The 19,859-nt window shown below is 46.3% G+C and overlaps 1 protein-coding gene across 1 annotated transcript in view; it reads left to right on the top strand.

Moving 5' to 3' along the window:
- Positions 1 to 19,859, top strand: part of CDH1 (cadherin 1) — a 37,697-nt gene that overhangs the window by 6,095 nt on the left and 11,743 nt on the right. Inside the window, exons 3-11 of the mRNA XM_079988159.1 lie at positions 11,218 to 11,444; positions 11,608 to 11,751; positions 12,229 to 12,384; positions 13,597 to 13,741; positions 14,637 to 14,812; positions 15,524 to 15,652; positions 15,878 to 16,063; positions 16,216 to 16,460; positions 18,262 to 18,404. Of these exons, the coding sequence (XP_079844285.1) occupies positions 11,218 to 11,444; positions 11,608 to 11,751; positions 12,229 to 12,384; positions 13,597 to 13,741; positions 14,637 to 14,812; positions 15,524 to 15,652; positions 15,878 to 16,063; positions 16,216 to 16,460; positions 18,262 to 18,404 (1,551 nt within the window). The remainder of the gene's footprint in view (positions 1 to 11,217; positions 11,445 to 11,607; positions 11,752 to 12,228; positions 12,385 to 13,596; positions 13,742 to 14,636; positions 14,813 to 15,523; positions 15,653 to 15,877; positions 16,064 to 16,215; positions 16,461 to 18,261; positions 18,405 to 19,859) is intronic.

The following is a 19,859-nucleotide window of genomic DNA, read 5'->3' as shown; positions in this document are numbered from 1 at the left end:
CCAGCCAGCACATCGGCTGCGGCTGTTGGAAGCTGTATTTCAAAGCATATGAAAAAGTACGAGGCTGGGTTCTAAGTTTGTCCTCCAACAAGAGTTGTAAGACAACAGTAGCTAAAGGTGTATTGCTCCTTGTAGGAGACCTTTTGGTAAGAGGGAACTGGATTTTTCTCCTCCAGACATCTTTGTATTTGCTGGTTGGTGGAAATAAATATGGACAGTGTCCCTTTGTTCTTGTCTGGGGCAAAACACTCAGTGCCTCCCCCGCAGCAGCTACTGCTCTGTGCAGTGGGCTGCATTGTTTCCACCAGGGTGGAGATACAGAACAGGTAAGCCAGTATTTGAGCAGGCGTGTGGAAGCTTTGAGATGTACATGGGCAATTACCTGATGAAGTCTGTGTGACTTAAAAGCTTGCATAAGTCTGTATCACCTTGAGCTTTTCCCGAAGAGCTATGATCTTTTTTGGGGTGGTGGATATGGTATCCACAATATTCTCTCTCCTTTCACTGAGTAGGTGAAAGCGAGTAAACTCTAATCTATTTGGGATCTGGTGCACACACTGGCTGGGCACAGGGTTTTAAATTAAGTAGCACTTAGGCCCCAGAGGGGTGCACCTGGGCAGCTCTTTAGCCGAGCTCTTTCAGATGTGGCAGCCAAGACAGGGATTGATGATAGGGTGAGATCCCCCAGCCCTGCTAATCCTCAGAGGTGCTGCACTTCAAAGGCCCTTGATTGGAGCAAAGGGCTTTCCGCAGGCCTAACAAACTGGCCTGTAATTAGGCAATAATCTCTCTATCTCTCTTGTGTGCATTTTTTCAGCAGGTGTGTGTCTCTGTCTGTGTAGCCATTCCTTGTTTCTGTCACCCAGCTGGAGCTAAACTCAGCTTGAGGGTTGTAACACTGGCTGATTTAAAGAGCCCTGTTTGCACAGAGAGAGAGAGTGAGAGTGTGTGTGTTTGTATTTTGAGGAACTTCTCTGACTGGGTTGGAAACTTATCCCCTTTTTTAAATCAAGGGACTGATCGACTACAGCTGACCCTGTTTGTTTTGCACTAAAGTGTGCTCCCCCAGGAAGTAGTAGAAGGTAGCAGTAACTCCCCAAAACTTGAGTAGGATTCTGGTGCTGAAAAATTCACCTGGCCAGCCAGATTTCCTGCTTTGGGGCAAGTTTCAGCCCTGCTCAAATGACAAACTCCCCCCACCAGCAGCTTCAGATTAAAAGTGTGTCCTAGATTCAGAAGAGAGGAAAATGCATTCCTGGTCCTTTCTGCAGGAACAAAATAGTCCTGGAGTGTAAAAGTGAAACCTGTCCAGTGAGCTTCCTCGAATCCCCTGAGAGGTTCTGGCCCTCCCTTTTGCTTTGTTCCCTTGTTGATTTTGATCTGGAATGACATGTGCCAAAAAAAATGGATTCATGTGACTTTGGAGAGAGTCACTGATTTCCCAGGCTAGAGAGCGTCAGATTCCGAGCCCCTGATGGCTCACTTCCACCCACTGAATTTCTGTCTGTGTGCAAACATATGACAGCCACCTGAATCAGTTTTCAGGTGAAACACTTGTTCTGTGAGTTTCAGAGTCATGGCGAAACTCCAGGGTGATGTCACTGCTCAAACACAGAGCCTGTGTCTCGATGCAAGAGGAGAGTGGGGCAACCATGTCTGGTCGCACAGTCTGTCTGTCCTCCTTCCTTCATTGACCATTTCAGATGACGGAGTCTGTATTTTTGCCATTGAGTATAGAATTTAACCACAGAGATATGCATGGTTGAAATGCAGCAGCTGATGCTACAAGTTGGCGTCCCAACAGATGCCAGGTGAGATCTTATTGGATCCACTTTGGTTGTATTAAGTGCTTGAGCTCCAGAGATGGGCAGAACTCCAACTTATAAGGAAGCTGTCTTGGTTCTAAACCAGTATCTGGTGGCAGTAACAGACTGGATAAGGGTAAATAAGTTGATATTTAAGACAGAGGTACTCCTGGTCAGTTGGAAGATTGATCAGGGAGTAGGGCTTCAGCTCCCCTTGTGGACTCAGCATTGCAATTTGGGTGCACTCCTGTATTCTGCCCTGAACCTGTTATCCAGCTTTCAGCAGTTGCCAGGAGTGCATTTGTACAATTATGGCTCATGCACCAACTATGTCTGTTTCTTGAGATGTCAGATCTGGCCACAGTGATGCTTCAACTGGTCCAGAAGCTTCAACTGGTCCAGAATGCTGCAGTCAGTCTGCTGACTGGGGCTGGATACAGGAAGCATGTTTCCCCCTGGGCACAATTCAAGATGCTGGTTATGACATATAAAGCGCTCTATAGCTTGGGCCTGGGTTACTTGAAAGATCACTTCTCCTTTTCTGCAGCTGCCTGGGTGCCGAGTTCCTCAGATGAGCACCTTCTCTGGGTCTCATCAACATCGGAAACATGGTTAGTGGTGACATGAGAGTCTTTTCTGTAGCTGCTCCGATATAGTGGAATTTCCTCCCAAGAGAGGATAGAGTTGCTCCCTTGTTATCTTTCTGCCAGCAGCTTAAAGGTAAAGGGACCCCTGACCATTAAGTCCAGTTGCGGACAACTCTGGGGTTGCGGCTCTCAACTCGCTTTACTGGCTGAGGGAGCCAGCGTTTGTCCGCAGACAGCTTCCAGGTCATGTGACTAGCATGATTAAGCCACTTCTGGTGAACCAGAGCAGCACATGGAAACACCATTTACCTTCCCGCCAGAGCGGTACCTATTTATCTAATTGCACTTGACATGCTTTCAAACTGCTAAGTGGGCAGGGGCTGGGACCGAACAACGGGGATTCAAACCGCCAACCTTCTGATTGGCAAGCCCTAGGCTCAGTGGTTTAGACCACAATGCTTAGGACCTTCCTATTCAGACAGGCCTATAGAAACTAGGTGCAGGTGATGTTGACCACTGCGCTGCTATCGGAATGACTGGTATTTTAGTGCTGGTTCTAAATGTGCTTTATTGTATTTTAATGATTGTTTTTAGCTAGGTTTCATTACTTTGACTCATTTTTATTACTTTGCCCATTACGAGGACATTTTTAATATGTTGTAAACCACCTTGAATCCCAGTTTGGAAGAAAGGTGAGATAGAAATGCATTGGATAAATGAATAAATAATATTGGAAACTGTTGATTCTGTGCATAGGGAAGTGAAGTCTTGTTTTGGTCCTGTCATCTTCTGGTGCCCCATCCTGGACTGGGGACATGGGGAGATGGCTCTCCTCAGGGAGTGGGATTCTCCAAGGTGGTGCTACCCATATTTGGTGCTGTGTGAAAGAATTCTTGGTTTCTCAGACATTTACAGTCAGGAGCCACAGCTAATGCTTTCGGGTGTGGGTGTTCTTTGAAGCTGATAACAAGCCACAACCAGGGGCATGGGTCTGCTTTCTTGCTGTCTATTATTTGCTGGGGCTTTCTCTTTCCATACCAGAGGAATTAAAACTCGGTGAGTGCCTCATTCTCTTTTCCTGAGCAGAGCAGCAGAAGGCCCAAGAAGCAAGTTTGTTTTTTCAAAGAAGAGTGAGTCATTTTAGCCCTCAATGAACCGAAGATAATGTCTTTATTTCATGTGTGGGGCAGAGGTATGGGAACTTTGGCCCTGATAAGCCATGGCTGCTCCCTTTTCTCTCTCCCCACCCCCCACCGCCCCGCCAAAATATCCACACCGAGTCTCCAGACTTTGTTTTGAGAAAATGGACTGAGATTCAAGGCCAGGCCAGCTGTTCTTGCAAATCCATCATTCACAGCAGAGAAATTCAGTCTTGAGGATGCTGAGAGAAGGGGGAGCCTTGGGGCACACACACGCCATCTTGCCAAGGGTCATAATGGAGTAGCCTCCCTTGGATGTTGTAGGGCAGTTGCTTGAGGCATAAACATCCTGAGGTGCCCAGTCCTAATTAGACCTGTGTTTTGTGCTGCCATTTTGGTGTCCACTTCAGTGTCTATAGGGAAACAGGGGCGCTCTCCTTCCATTAAGCACTTAAGGGGTTCCGTCCTAAATGGAAGCTGGTGTCATGAAGATACCATTGGCTTCTTTTGCTTTCTTCAGTGTAATTATTTCGAAATGCTCCCTTTTGAGGAGGAAACAATGCTGTTGTGTTTTGATGCCCAGATGCTTTTCTTTCACAACTTTTTGCCTTTCTGGATTTCAGAATTATGAAATTCAGAGTAGACCTATTGAAATTAAGGAACCTAAGTTAGTCATGTCCATTAATTTGAACGGGTCAACTCAGAATAGAACTAACATTGTAAACAGCCCAATATATTTTGCAAGAGAGATGTATATATCCATAAAAATATTCTAATTTAATTCTTTTAAAAAACTTTTTAGGTAGTGATTTCATAATTGGTTTTATTTTTTGTAGTTACTAAATCCTTATAGATCTGGTTTTGAATTTGTTCACTGCTACATTATGATACAAACCAGGTTTCAAATCCGCACTTGGCCATGAAGCTCCCTGGGTGACCTTGGGCCCAGTCGCTGCCTTTCAGCCAAACCTACCTCACAGGGTTGATGTGGGGATTAAATGAGGGGAGAACCATGTACACCACCTCGGGCTTCTTGGAGAGAAAGCTGGGATATAAATGCAAAAACACACAACCCTATTCATTTTAAAGAAGACAAATGTCCATGCTTCTATATTTTATTTTTATGCTGTGAAGCACCCTAAGATCTACAAGTACAGGGTGGTATACAAATTTAATAAATAATAATAATATTTTTCTCCCGCAAACCCTGAAGGGCACATATTTGAAGAACATTATTTCATTTATTTATTTAATAATACTCTACTTAATGCCAAAATTGGCTTGTAAACCACTTACAAGTATAAAAACCATTATGCATGCAGTAATATATAAGCACCCAGAATCAAACTACACAATCAAGCAATCCCTATTAAAACATAGCCATATTTGCAGGTGCCCTTGGTCGACAGATTACCAATTGACAATGTGTGATACTTGTTAAAAATATTCATGAGAATATGAGAATTATGATTAAGATCCACCATATTCTCCACACACATAGATAAATTCAGTTAAGACCATACATTTTATTAATTAAAAACATACTTCTGGATTCTTTGCAGATGCGCCAGACAATGCTTTCATGTTGTTTCATGCAGGCTTTGCTGTGCAGCTTAGTGAAGGCCAGTGTTTGGTCTGATCTTGGGGCACAGAGTTCGAGGGAAAGCTTTGAAACTGGCTCAGTTTTGCAGAGGGGTTTACATGCATTTTGGAACCTCTCATGTGCTGGTTCGCGTACTTCTGAATGGAGATAACATGGGAGCTTCTGCATGAGGTGCTCTGTCAGTGAACAGCAGCCCTTCTCCCCCCCCCCCCCCCGCCACCTTTTTAGAGGAAGCTGCCTTATTTCAGGTCCAATTGTTGGTCCATCCCAGCACTGTCTCCTCTGACTGGGGTTTCTAGCAGAGGAGGCTCTCTCCCATCACCTGCCCATGCTATTGTGCCTTGAACCTGGCAGTGCTGCCAGGCAGGGATTGAACTTGGAATTTCCCACCTGCAATGCTTCCACTGAGCTATGACAACTCCCCTACTTTCTTCTTTTCTCTGCCTGGATGTTCCAATAAATATGGGGAGAGATTCTGTGTTGGGATTCTGGTGTTGCTTTTAACGCCCTCTAGCAAATGCAGACTATTCGTAGTGCGTCCTTGGAGCCACTGGGTGGGGAGGGCGACAGCCTCTGATTCAGGGCCTGCCGGATCCTGCCTAGGCATGGCTCAGTAGGAATGTGCTCTGCTTCAGAAGTAGGGCAGCTGGAGGAACCGGCTTAGCGCTGCTCTCTTCCTCTGAGCAAAGTGGAGTCCATTCAAAGCTGATGCTGAATATGCCATCCATCACATATGTCTTCTATCTCATTGCCTAGCACCCAGGCTTAGCGCTGGAGCCAAGTTTGTGTGCAAAGGGAGGGTTCTTGGTCCTGAGTGCCTCCACGGGCAGCAATCTTTTTCCAACCGGGAAGCTGCTGGGGTGCTGCCAGCACTGGGAAAGGAGTGTTCAGGTGTCCCTCAAAACAGCCACACCTTTGTAATAGAAATGCATTTTGTAGAAAAAAGAAAGGAAAGGTGCCAGCAAGGAGAAGCTTCCCAGAGGCAGAGTGGGGGCAGAGGGAGAGAACACAAACACACATGCATGCACATACAAAAAACAAGTCGCATGACTGAGATTCCCCCTGGAAAAATCTACAACTGGCACAACCCACTTTGTCCTTCCACAAGCCCCCATTCCTTTAATAGGAACTGGGGCAGAACAGCTCTCTCCAGGGTGCCCAAAGGATCCTTGTAATACATGCGATCTAGAAAAGGGTTAACATGGTGAAGGGAGATGTTCTTTCGGAAGCTGTCTCCAAGAAGAAAGGAAGGAACCATCATCATCCCCAGCAGCAGCACCCCCAAAGAGGCCTGGCTGTGGGCCCAGGGAAGTTTTCAATGGTTAATGAGTTTCTTATATTTTGTTGGGAGCTGCCCAGAGTGGCTGGGGAAACCCAGTCAGATGGGTGGTATATAAATAATAAAATGATGATGATGATGATGATGCACCTGCTTAGCATAGCAAAGGATGTTCCCAAGTCCAGTTTGCAACTTCACAGGTAGCAGAACTTTCTCTGTCTGGGGTGGTGGATAACAGCTGTGCTGGCTGGGGCTGATGGAAGATGTAGTCCAAAACATCTGGAGGGTACCAAAGTTTTTGGGATGGTTGCCCTTGAGTGCCTTGGTGCTAGAGGGAAAAAAATCCCGGATGCTACCCATCTCCTCCCTCTACCAGTAAAACCAGGGCACCAACCAATTCTGCTGGTTACAATCAAGATTTGCGATGTCATGGTTGTAGCAAAGTGAAGGGAGCTTGAGCTGCAAGTGGAGCCTTGCTGGCAGCTCATTGCAGCTCTTGCTTGCATACCTTTGTTAGGGTACTATCCTGCATCTGCGGGGCCCTCTGCAGCCTCTTTGCTTAGCCCACAGTCAAATGTGGCACAAGCTTTCTGCTTGCCAGTTGTGACTGCGGTAGACTTTGTCCACAGGTCAGTTCCTGGTAGTACTCTGCATGCTAAACTCTGATCGCTTCCTCCTTTCATGGATGTGGGCAGAGGCGGTTTTAGTCCACAGCTTCTGGATCTGTGGAACTTGAGTGGTTCTTTGGGAGATGGGAGAGCAGGTGAGCCCTGCCAGCCTAACCTGCAAGGGCTGCCCAGCTAATAAAGAGAGTGATGGTGCTGAACTGACAACAGCTCCTTGTAATGGCTCTTGGAGCTTTGCAGGGTGGTCATTGCTACTTTCTAGTTAATGAGTGGATGTTTGTTTTTCATCCTTAATCGTGCATATTTAATGCTGGGAACAACTTCAGATTCTTGCAATAGGAAATTTTATTTTACGTCAAGCCGTTAATGTTGTGGTTTCTCAACCTTCTTCCTCCATTTGCTTTCATTTCCTTAAAGCAGCTTTGGTCAACCTGGTGCCCTCCGGATGTTTTGGACTGTAGCTCTCCTCAGCCCCTGCTAGTGTGTAGTAAAAAAGCATCTATGGAATTCTGTGTTGGCTAAAGTTGCCAGGTACCCTTCATAGGTTGTTGGACTACAACTCCTATCAGGTCCAGCATCCTACAGCTATTCTAGCTGGGCTGCTTTAAGGAGGCACTGGTGTTTAGGGCATATGGCCTCTGCAGCTGAAAAACCCCAACTCCTTTTTGGTGCATGCAGAGGGTGCAGCTGTTCCAGGTTATTGCACAACATCCCGCAATAGTTTTCACTTCTGGTGGGTGGTTCTGTTTTTCTGTTCCAAAAGTGTAGCTTCCCTGCCTCCCTCTTGAAAGATTGCAGATTGAGTCAGTTTGTGTCTTGTGTACATGTGTAAATCAGAACAGCCAGCTGTGTGAGCTTCCTCCCTGTTGTTCCATGTTTGTTTCTTCATCTTCTTCTTCAAATTGATATACCAACCTTCATCCGAAGATCTCAGCACAGTTCACAAGAAGCAGTGCCCCTTCCATTAAGTGCACGATATCACTGCTTTTAGTACTGTCTCTAGGCCAACAGTGGGAGATGTTTTTCAGCTCAAGGGCCACTTTCCCCTCTGAAAAACTTTCCAGGGGCCACATGCCCATTGGTGGGTGGGGCCAAGGGCAAAAGAAGGTAGAGAAACAAATACACAGATGGCTGCTTCCTACATCACTCGCCCACTCCCAGACAAGCAAGAGGCATTGTCAAGAGTTCAAGGACATATTCCAGCCAGGGAAAGACACTTAAGGGAAGCTCCGTGAATTGTAGAAACATGCAATTGTAGAGTTGGAAAAGATCTGATTCAAAAATACACACTCACACCCCTCACACACAAAAACAATTCTCACTACAGTCAACCAAAGACAACCAACTACAGCCTAACCCCAGCCTCTCTCACCACCAAGGAAATGCAACAAGTGATTAGTAAGAGATCCCATACAAGTAACGCTGACACAACTCCCTCCACACTAAGTAGAATAATAGAAGCATAACCACCCCACTTACCTGGGGTGGTTACATTCCGTGTTCCCCCTCTCCCCTTTTTTTCTTTTGTCTTTCTAATTGTTTGAACCAATTCATGAACCAGTAACTTATACATTGACCCCTAATACAGTGGTACCTTGGGTTAAGAACTTAATTCGTTCTAGAGGTCCGTTCTTAACCTGAAACGGTTTTTAACCTGAGGTACCACTTCAGCTAATGGGGCCTCCCACTGCTGCTGCGCCGCCGCCGCACTATTTCTGTTCTCATCCTGAAGCAAAGTTCTTAACCCGAGGTACTATTTCTGGGTTAGCAGAGCCTGTAACCTGAAGCATCTAACCTGAAGCGTCTGTAACCCGAGGTACCACTATAATGAAATGCATGCTGTAGATATTTTCCCACATTTATTATGCTATTTTTGTGATATGCAAATGACATGTGAAAACTTGGTATACTGTACTTGTTGGTATAACATTATTCTTGTTTATAAAACCCAATTTTAAAAAAAAAGAGTTGGAAAAGACCCAAAGGGTCATCTAGGCCAACTCCCTACAATGCAGAGAACCAAGGCTAGTGGGGTGTGTGGCTTGGGGAAAGGGGTCTGAAAGAGAAGGATTTGACCCTGAAAGGTCACCCTGAAAGACCTACCCAGCAGTGAGCTTTTGCAGGATTGCCCAGCCTCTGCTTTGGAGGAGGGCACAGAGCCTGCAGCGGCTCCTGGAGTTTGGCCAGGCCTTTCTCTGGATTCTGACTATGGCCAGTATTCTTCTGCCTGGCCCTTCCCACCACCTTCTGCATTAGTGCATCCCTCTGCAATTTTGGCCTCTGCTATTACCGTTGTCCATGTTCATATTAGTGAGAGATGCCACTGCAGCTGCCCAACTCCAGCAATCGAACACCAGTGACTTTCTGGGCATTTACTGAATGGGGTTCAGCATCCATCTCAATGACTCCTTTGCATCTCCTTTGCAACTTATGTTGTAGTAGCATACCTAGTAGCCCAGCCTCCATATCTCACAGCAGTATACCTTTGAATGCCAGATATTGTGAGCAAGCCCTCTGCTTCATTCCTTGCATTATCTTCTGGCAGCATCTGCTTGGATTATGGGTTGCTGGGACAGCTGCAAAAGAATCCTTACCTGCTTCTCCTGTTCTGACCAGGCGGAGGAGAACAACAGGCCGTGGGGTGGGAGGTTATTTCTGGAGCTTGTGCACCTTAAAGGGCTGAAAATGATACAGTACAGGAGAAACACTGAAGGCTTACAGGAAAGTCTCTGAAAACAACTTGTGTGGAAATCAGTTCAAGGCCCTGCCTGTAGAAGAAAAGCTGCTTCTAAGCCCATTAGTGACCCATGAGGATGCTCTGGCATTTGTGCTGGATAATTGACTCACTGTCTTGGGTCATGTTCTGCTCCCTTGGTCTGCAGAGCTTTGCTTACCTCTCAGGAGTCTGAGTATGCATAATTAACCCTGTGCCTTGCACTTTACCCTTCTTTTCCTCCTCTTCTTTCTCTGTGCTATGATGCTAGCAAACTAAATATTTGTGGGGCTTACTATTGAGCAAACATCCATAGGTTTGTACTGTTGTTCCCGTCTTGTCCATGCATCTAAGGCCGGTGTACCAAAAAAAAACCACTTTCTGTTATGATGCTGCCCTGTATATACAGGTGGGGCAGGGGACTGCTGTGTAGCAACAAAGAGCAAGGGCTGAAATGCCTTCCAAAGGAATTGCTTGATTTACTTTAAGGTACGGTTTACATAGTGCCCCTCCCAAAGCTGTTTACATAGAAATAGTGAAACAATCAGTATCGGTTAATGTTATAAAATAAAATGCCCAAGACAAGCTCCAAGGACATTGCTCTCTTGCAGGCTGGATGTGTATTTTTTCCAGGCTGGGTGTTGTTGTTGGGGGATTTGTTTGTGGTCACTAACGGAAGGGAAAAGAAATCAAGGCCTGATAATCCTCATCTTGTGGGCATTGCACTCTTGCAGAATCTTAGTACAGTGGTACCTCTGGTTACATACTTAATTTGTTCCAGAGGTCCGTTCTTAACCTGAAACAGCACTTTAGCTAATGGGGCCTCCCGCTGCTGCTGCTGCGCCGCCACCATGTGATTTCTGTTCTCATCCTGAAGCAAAGTTCTTAACCTGAGGTACTATTTCTGGTTTAGTGGACGCTGCAACCTGAAGTGTCTGTCACCTGAAGCATATGTAACCCGATGTACCACTGTAGTCAAGTTAAGACCAGGAGAGCTGAGGGAGAGAAACAAAACTCCTACAAGCCTTGCATGGGCTTCAATAACTTTTGCTTCTATCGTCTTCCACATTTGCGTTAACACTAAGTAAGGAGAAAGGGGTAGCCCCAAACTGTGTCTCTCCCTACCTGCCACACAACCAAGCCCTTCAGCCGCTAGTCCGTTTCTCACCATTCTCCCAAAGTGAACCATTTCCAAACTGGAGCGGCTGAAACACTTACTAGCTGCGTGCACAGTTGATGAGTCCGCACCCTGGGAGTGGCGAAAGATTGTGGAAACTTACCTTGTTTGTGTTGGAAAAGGTGCTTCCTCTGCCCATATGTTTGGAGTGTGAGCGCCCCCTGGCTGCAGCATCTTTGGGAAAGCTTGTTTTGGTAAAAGCCCACCTGCCAGTCCATCCTCTTACTCCCTAATTGCTGAATCTCTGACGCCCCTCCCCAATCTTTCTCTCTCCTCCCTTTCATGCAGTAAACTTTGAGGGATGCTCAGAAAGGACACACCGACCCTTCGCTTCGGACGACACTCGCTTCAGGGTGCGCTCGGATGGCGTGGTGGTGGTGAAAAGGCCTGTGCAACTCCACGTTCACGAGTGGCACTTCTTCATCCATGCCTGGGACGGGGCTGGCAAGAAACACTCTGCCAAGGTGACGCTGCGAAGTCATGGCCATGGATCCCACAAGCATCATCCTCATGCGGTACGGAGCCTTCTGTTCAGAGCCTCCTTCCTCTGCCAGCCTCCCTTGCCCTCTTTGTTTGTCAGGGAGCCTTCCAGAGGTACTAACCAGGCCTTCCATGATGAAATGCCCTGCTTTGTTCATTCCTTGCTGAGCTAGAGGTGCGTTTATTTTTATTTTGCAGGAGCCCTATTCCCTTGGTCATGGAGAGGTGCTGACCTTCCCAGTATCCGGCCCAGGCCTGAGGAGGCAGAAGAGAGACTGGGTCATCCCACCCATTGTTTGCTCTGAGAACGAGAGAGGTCCTTTCCCCAAGCAACTGGTGCAGGTAAGTTGAGGTGGCAGCATCTCCTGGGGTCCCTGCAGGGGCCTGCTTCCCTTTAAGTTACTTTCCTTGATGCCCAAGTTGGTAATGTCGTAGGGTCACTGGGGGTTGAACTAGATGGGCCCAGATGCAGAACATGAGTGCTCCAACATTACCCCCACTTGTGATTCCATGCAGAGGCATACTACCTCTTGACTGTGGAAGGGGAACATAATCATTGTGACTAGTAGCTCTTGGTACCCTTATCCTACATCAATAGGTTGACTCTTCTAAAGCCATCCATGTTAGTGGCCATCACCACATCTTGTGGGCTGTGCATCATTGGAGGCTGTCTGCTGGGCTCATGAGCTGCAGGTGCATCTCCTCTGTTGGTGGGCAGCAATATGACATGCATCAGGGAAAGGGATATGGCATATTTCAACCAGCATTGACCACCTAATGCTCAATACCTGTCATCGTCTTGATTATTTTCTCCACCAGATCCAATCTAATAAGAATAAAGAGACGACAGTCTTCTACAGCATCACTGGGCAGGGGGCTGACACTCCTCCTGTTGGAGTCTTCACCATTGAGAGGGAATCTGGCTGGCTGAAGGTGACCCGCCCACTGGACAGAGAAGATATGGACAGATACGTGGTGAGTCCCTGTGCACTGTTCACGATCAAGCTTCAGGTTCTTCTTTCAGGGGTTGGAGCTGGCTGTTGGCAGCATCCAGTGCTTGGGTGCTGCTCCTCTTGTGGGTGGGAGGAATGGGAGAAGACATAGGTGAGACAAAAGTCTCCCTTGGGTGCCGTCTAGGGGTTTGTCGGTAGCTGCCAAGCTGTTTGGTGTTTCATTAGAGCTGGCTTCTCCCAGCCTGACCCCTTCCAGATAGTTTGTATTACAACTTCCATCAGCTCCAATGAGCATATGGAGGCTGCCAAATTAGTGAAAGCTGCATTGTAGATTAGAGACATATGAAGCTGCCTTATATGGATAAAACTATTAGCACATCTATTTATTTCAATCTTATACCACTTATAATTTACCACTTATACCACATATAATTTATACCACTTAATTGTGGTCATATCTAAGCAGTATACAGGAGACCCAGTATAATAAGATTAAAAATTAGTTTGAAGCATAAAATCTGAGTTCAATTAAAAAGCCTGCTGGAATAAAAAGTTTCCATCTAGTTCAATGGGGGTGGGGTGGGGCCTTTCTGACCTCAACTGGAAGGCCCCATAGTTCTTAACATGAGGCTTCTGGTGGAGACAGCCTGTGCAACTAGCAGTGGCTCCCCTGAGTGAGCAGGGATAAAAAGGATCAGACTGATCTAGCTCAGTCTTACCTGCCCTAACTGGTAGCAGGGTCTTGTGGGGATTGAACCTGCGTCCTTTGGCATGCAAAGCAATGGCCCTTCCACAAGGCCCCCCTACCTGCCTGTTTTCACTCCCCTACCAGAGAAGATAGTTGCAGTTCTCCTTCAGGAACTTTCAGTCTGAGAATATGTCCTGACTCCCATGAGGTGTCTTGGCTGTCTCAAGTTTCTTTGTAGTGAAATTTCCTCTCGAAATATTGGGTGGATATCTCTAAAGCCTCATGAAACCTGTAAAGCTTTAGGGGTTAAAAGCTGGGCATCCTGTTTCTTGAGTCTTGCTGTTAAGGTGCAAAGGAGGAGGCGGCTGTGACAGGGGGACTGGCAGAAGCCCTTTGCTGCTGTCCCCATCGTATGACTTTTGCTGAGAACAGCAATAAACTTTCTATGTCTGTGGTTCCTTCCTTTAAAAATAGAAAAAGAGCACTTTTTCAATTATTGTGTCCATACTAGTGAATTAATGGTCCTTTGTTGGTTCTCCTCTGCAGCTTTTCTCTCATGCTGTGTCTGTGAATGGGCAGCCTGTGGAGGACCCCATGGAGATCATCATCAAGGTCAGCGACCAGAATGACAACAAGCCCATTTTCACCCAGAGCGTCTTTGAAGGATCTGTAGCGGAAGGAGCCAAGCCAGGTAGGTGTGCGTGTATAATTGCATATACGTTAGTAAAGGCCATCGGTGGCTGGTGCCCATTGGGACTAGTTGGGTGGAAGGCAGTGAGCCCAATTGTAGGTAGGGTTGCAGTCAATGAGAGGCAGAGCCAATGAATTCTAGCTTTGTCCCCCTGCCCTGCTGAGTTCTACAAGGGCAACACTGAGGCTAAAGGAGAAGGAAGATGGCAGCCAGTTGCACCTCACCCTCCAGAATGGATGCATTTAACAAGGAGGGCAGAGTGGTTGGGCTAGCTGAGGACAGACAGACATTTGTGGGCCAGTGCCCCATTTGTCCTCATGGACCAGCCTCTATGGGAAGTTGCTGCAAATCCTCTCATTCCTGACCATTGACCATGCTAGCCATTTTCCCATGATGGGAAATGGAGTCCAACTCTGCCTGGGGCCCGTGGCTTCCCCAACCCTGATTTATGTGCATAGCACTACTTCACTGCCCCCCCCCCTCTAGTTTATTGTCCACAAAGCCTGCTCAGGCCAAGCTGTGCTTCCACCTCCTTAGGTAGATTATGCAGCAGGTAATGGAGCCCACAGATCCCTTCAGCTGTCATGCAGACTGGCATGAGACTGGTATGTATTGTGCTCAGGTGCTCTGTGGCTTAGGAACCTAGCTCAGGGTTGCTGACAGCACAGAAAGTATGCTGAAATCTTGGAAAGGCACTGTCAGCCCTGCCTGGAGATGCCGGGGATGAGATGCTCACTCCTGAACTCTGGAGTGAGTTGCATTCACTTGGAGATTGGCACATCTTTAACAGCTGTCTGGGGCAGAATCTGTTCTGCCTTCCTAACTAGCATCAAGGCAGGTCGGCCCCCCCCCCCCCCCGTTTCTGCTTCTCAAATGCTTTTTTATGCATTCCCAGGTACCGCAGTGATGCAAGTGTCTGCGACGGACAAAGATGATGCCGTGAATACCTACAATGGGGTCATCACCTACTTCATAATCAGCCAGGAGCCCAAGCAGCCCTACAGTCAGATGTTCACCATCAACAATGAAACAGGGTGGATCAGTGTGATCACAACAGGCCTTGACCGAGAGGTGAATGTCCTGGCTGTGAGCAGGCGGGGGTGGGCAATGTTTGAGGGTGTCAATCACTATCAAGCACACCTGTAGCACTTTCCAAGTCTGCACACTTGCAATGAATCACTTGCACTTAAACCCTTTTGGAAGCAGTGATAAGTATGCACCTGATCAAATGCTGATTTGAAGCCACCTCTTCACTTATTATGTTGTATGAGTTTAACTGTTGTCATGATAATGATAAGAAGTGGCTAATCTAGGCTAATGTGGGACGCAGGTGGCGCTGTGGGTTAAAGCCTCAGCGCCTAGGGCTTGCCGATCGAAAGGTCGGCGGTTCGAATCCCTGCGGCGGGGTGCGCTCCCGCTGCTCGGTCCCAGCGCCTGCCAACCTAGCAGTTCGAAAGCACCTCCAGGTGCAAGTAGATAAATAGGGACCGCTTACCAGCGGGAAGGTAAACGGCGTTTCCGTGTGCGGCTCTGGCTTGCCAGAGCAGCGATGTCACGCTGGCCACGTGACCCGGAAGTGTCTCCGGACAGCGCTGGCCCCTGGCCTCTTAAGTGAGATGGGCGCACAACCCCAGAGTCTGTCAAGACTGGCCTGTACGGGCAGGGGTACCTTTACCTTTACCTTTAATCTAGGCTAATCTTTTCACACGCAAGCCCCCCTTCCCCATCGAGAATTCTCTCTCTGTAATGTTAACATAACTTGGTTATTTGGTTTGCTTTCAGGAATTCCCCCAGTACACGCTGGTCATCGAAGCTAGAGACATGTTAGGAGAAGGCTTAAGTACTACAGGGAAAGCAGTGATTACTGTCACGGACACGAACGACAACCAGCCAATATTTGACCCACTCACGGTAATGTTGAGGCTTCTCCTACGTCTTCCTTGACCAGTCTGACATCGCGTCCTACCCTGCCAAAATCCTCTGTCCCTTCATCCTGCCTTCTCCAGAAAAGGAGGGGGAGGCCCTGGGGAAGTTCCAGAATAGCATCATCATAGCATCTCACTGAGCTGGGCCTCTGCACTCCAGCAAGGCAAAGCCACACTCGGCCTAAGTCAACATCCTCCTTCTGTCTTCTAGTACGTTTCAACTGTGCCAGAGAACAAGGTGGGATTCCAAGTTGCCAGGCTTTTGGTGAAAGATGCAGATCAGCCAGGGACCATGGCATGGAAAGCCAAGTACACCATTGTGAAAGGGAACGAGGAAGGCAACTTTGAAGTGGCTACCGATCCCCAAACCAATGATGGTCTCCTGACAACCATTAAGGTAAGCCGAAGTCCCTCCTTGAGCTGGTCCTCTTAAGCTTCCGGCCTCATAAGCTGCTGGGACTTCATGCTTTGCCCTGGTCTTTAAGTGGATGTTACTGGCACCCCCTGATTGCATCATCTCTCTCTCTCTCTCTCTTGCCTCCTTTCCAGGGTCTGGACTTTGAGGCGAAGGATCTCTTCACCCTTCTGGTTACTGTGGTGAATGAAGTTCCCTTCTCGGTGACTCTCCCAACATCCACGGCCACAATCACTGTCAACGTAAGGGATGAGAATGAAGCCCCCATCTTTAACCCCCCTGAAAAGTCTGTGACGAAGTCTGAAGACCTCCCTGCTGGGCAGCTGGTGACTACCTATACCGCTCAGGACCCCGACACAAATCAAAAGCAGACGGTCAGGTACAGGAAAGGTTCGAATGCTTTGCAAGGGTGCTAGGTGAGCAGGTTAGCAAGGGAGCGAGTCTCAGGGCAGAGCTGAAGGGTCAGGAGCAGAGCTCATTCCGCTGTCAGATAGCTAAAGGGGACAGAAAAGAGCAAGGAAGCATGTACAAGAGGGAGAAGCCAAGGGAAAAGCTCATAAGTAGTTCAGAATACAGCTGCAAGGTTGCTCACAGCAGGTCTTGGAAACATCATCTTGTCAGTCCTTAAACAGTCTGCTCAAATACAGCCGCAACATGTGGCTAATAAGTATGGTAAATGTATTATTATTAACAGTTAGAATATAATCCAAAATTTACAAATCATAAACATCATTATATAATGTATGTATAAGTCCATAAACAAGAAAGAGTCAATGTAATGAATTGCTGTCAGGGAACACCACGACGCAGGTAGAATGCCTTTCAGTAGATAATGTCCAACAGTATTGTAGTGGTGGGTGCTCCAACGTGTAGAATTCAGTAATGAACAGCAAACAAGCAGAACAGTGTTTCCGGATTAAGTCAACTGTTTCGAAGACGTAACTTCGTCAGCAAATAATTTCTAATAAATTATCCATTCAGGTAAATGTGATACTTATAGACCAGTGCTCACTAACCAGTGTAGCCCAACTGTTGGCTACACTGGTTAGTGAGCACTGGTCTATAAGTATCATTACGTTGACACTTTCTTGTTTATGGACTTATACATACATTAGATAATGATGTTTATGATTTGTAAATTTTGGATTATACTCTGACTATTAGTAATAATACATTTACCATACTTATTAGCCACGTGTTATGGCTGTATTAGAGCAGATTATTCTGTATTGCAACACAGGGGTTTTGTTTTAGTCCTTAAACAGTTGCAGGGGCATTTCATCTGTTTTTCTGGGTGCAATTCAAAGCACTGGTGTTTGACTTTTAAGGCCATTTATGGCTTAGGGCCCAGGATACTGGAAGGAACTGTGACCTTCACACCATCCTGCCCATACAATAAGGCAACAATGAAGGCTTTTTTAAAAAAAGTTCTAGACCTGAATGTTTTTACTGCAGGTTTTTTGTGGTGTTTTAATAATAACTTTTAATTTGATTTAAAAAATGACAACAACAACCCAGAAATTTGTTTAATTCCGGGCAAGGTATAACTTTGTTAATAAAAAGCAATAATAGCTAAATGACACTCCACACCACTTAGCAGCACAAATTAAGTGTCCCATTGGACGGCACGTACCTAGGAGAGATGGCAAGCTCTTATTGAGGTTTCTGTTAGTGTATTCTTGTAGGCTTGGCTTCCTTCCCCCTCCGTATTTGGCCCATTAGGTACACTCAGCTGAATGAGCACTTATTATCTATATCTGTTGGAGTAGCCAAGGTGTGTTAGAGAAAGGTGGGCAACATTTTTCAGGGGGCAGGGGGGACATGCTGAAAGTGGGCAGGGCCAGAGCCCAATGGGTGGGGCCTCTCTTTTCCATTTTCCTCTCTTTTTCTGCCATCTCCTTCTCTCTCCCTGCCCAGAGCTCTCAGCTTACCTCTGCAAAGCTTTTCACCCCCTCACTCAGCCCTTCCATTGCTCAATTCGTTTTCCTTTTCTGGCCATTTTTTCCTCCACCCACCCTTCCCCCCCCCCCCATTTGGGTTTCACCAGAAGCAAGGTAATGAGGCCACAGGTGACTCTTGGGCTGCAGGTTGCCCATCTCTGACTTACAGGGATGAACCTTCAATTGTTTTGACCGGCAAAATGTCAGAGCTGCTGTCACTCACCCTCATTTCTCTTGCAGTTATTCTATTGGGAGCGACCCAGCAGGGTGGCTAAAGATTAACCCTGAAAATGGCATCATAGAGACAAAAGCCCCTCTGGACAGGGAGTCTAAATTTGTGGTAGACAACACCTACACGGCTCTCATCTTGGCGAGTGACAATGGTAAGTGGGACACATTTTTAGCCCTTTTCCTTGGGGTCAGGTGCTCCTCCAAGTCCCAGGAAGGAGCAGGCCCTTGCTACAGTGACTGTGATGGATAGTTGTGCTAAATGTTGGAATCTGAGGAGTTTAACTGTCATATCCCAGACCCAAGGAGTGCCCCTCTTGTCCTTTTGATGCCAGTTCCTCCTGAGATTTCTGCATCTCACAATTTCGCATTTATCTTTGAAAAACGTGTACATTGCTGTGTATAAGCATTCAAAGATTGAGGGGAAACCATACTGTGCCACAACAATGAAAACTTCTAAAACATAGAGCAGGTTAATAACCTATCCATTTCAGTTTCTTATTTCTTTTTTTTTTTAAATAATTTTTATTCGTTTTTCAAACAGATAACAAAAACAATACAAAACAATATAATTTCCAACTCATCATTTCATACCCTTCTTTCTTTTGACTTCCCCATACCTCCCCATCCCTGCATCCTTGTTTAATGGTTCTTTAGCAACCCTTAAGTCCATTATCTTAATTCCCTTTCATAAAGATTCCTTTAGTTTTTTGATTACTGCTGCAATTCTTTACCTCTTACCCCCTGACATCTTAACATTCCTCAATTTTACAATTATTTTTAAGATATATTTTAAATTTCTTCCAGTCCTCTTCCACTGTCTCTTTCCCCTGGTCACGGATTCTGCCCGTCATCTCGGCCAGTCCCATAAAGTCAATCACCTTTGTTTGCCATTCTTCCAGAGTAGGTAGTTCTTGCGTCTTCCAATACTTTGCCAGTAGAATTCTTGCTGCTGTAGTGGCGTACATAAAGAAAATCCTATCCTTCCTTAACACCACTTGGCCAACCATGCCCAAGAGGAAAGCCTCTGGTTTCTTAGGAAAAGTCCACTTAAGGACCTTCTTAATTTCATTATAGATCATTTCCCAGAAAGCTTTAACCTTTGGGCAGGTCCACCAAAGGTGGTAGAAAGTGCCTTCAGTCTCATTACATTTCCAACACTTATTATTAGGCAAATGGTAAATTTTTGCAAGCTTGACTGGGGTCATGTACCACCGATAGATCATTTTCATAATATTTTCTTTTAAAGCATTACATGCAGTAAATTTAATACCGGTGGTCCATAACTGTTCCCAGTCAGCAAACATAATATCATGACCAATATCTTGTGCCCATTTAATCATTGCTGATTTCACCGTTTCATCCTGTGTATTCCATTTCAACAGCAAGTTATACATTTTTGATAAGTTCTTAGTATTGGATTCCAACAGTTCTGTTTCTAATTTTGACTTCTCTTTCTGAAATCCTATTTTCCTGTCCTGTTTAAATGTCTCATTTATCTGATGGTAATGCAACCAATCTCGAACCTTAGGCTTTAGTTTCTCATAACTCTGAAGTTTCACCCTTTCACCATCATATTCTAAAATCTCATGATATTTTGGCCATTTAGA

Source organism: Podarcis cretensis, assembly GCF_951804945.1.
Source record: "Podarcis cretensis genome assembly, chromosome: 8".
Classification (NCBI taxonomy): domain Eukaryota; kingdom Metazoa; phylum Chordata; class Lepidosauria; order Squamata; family Lacertidae; genus Podarcis; species Podarcis cretensis.
Note: the sequence above shows the minus strand (reverse complement) of the source record. Positions and strands in the feature narration are given on the sequence as shown.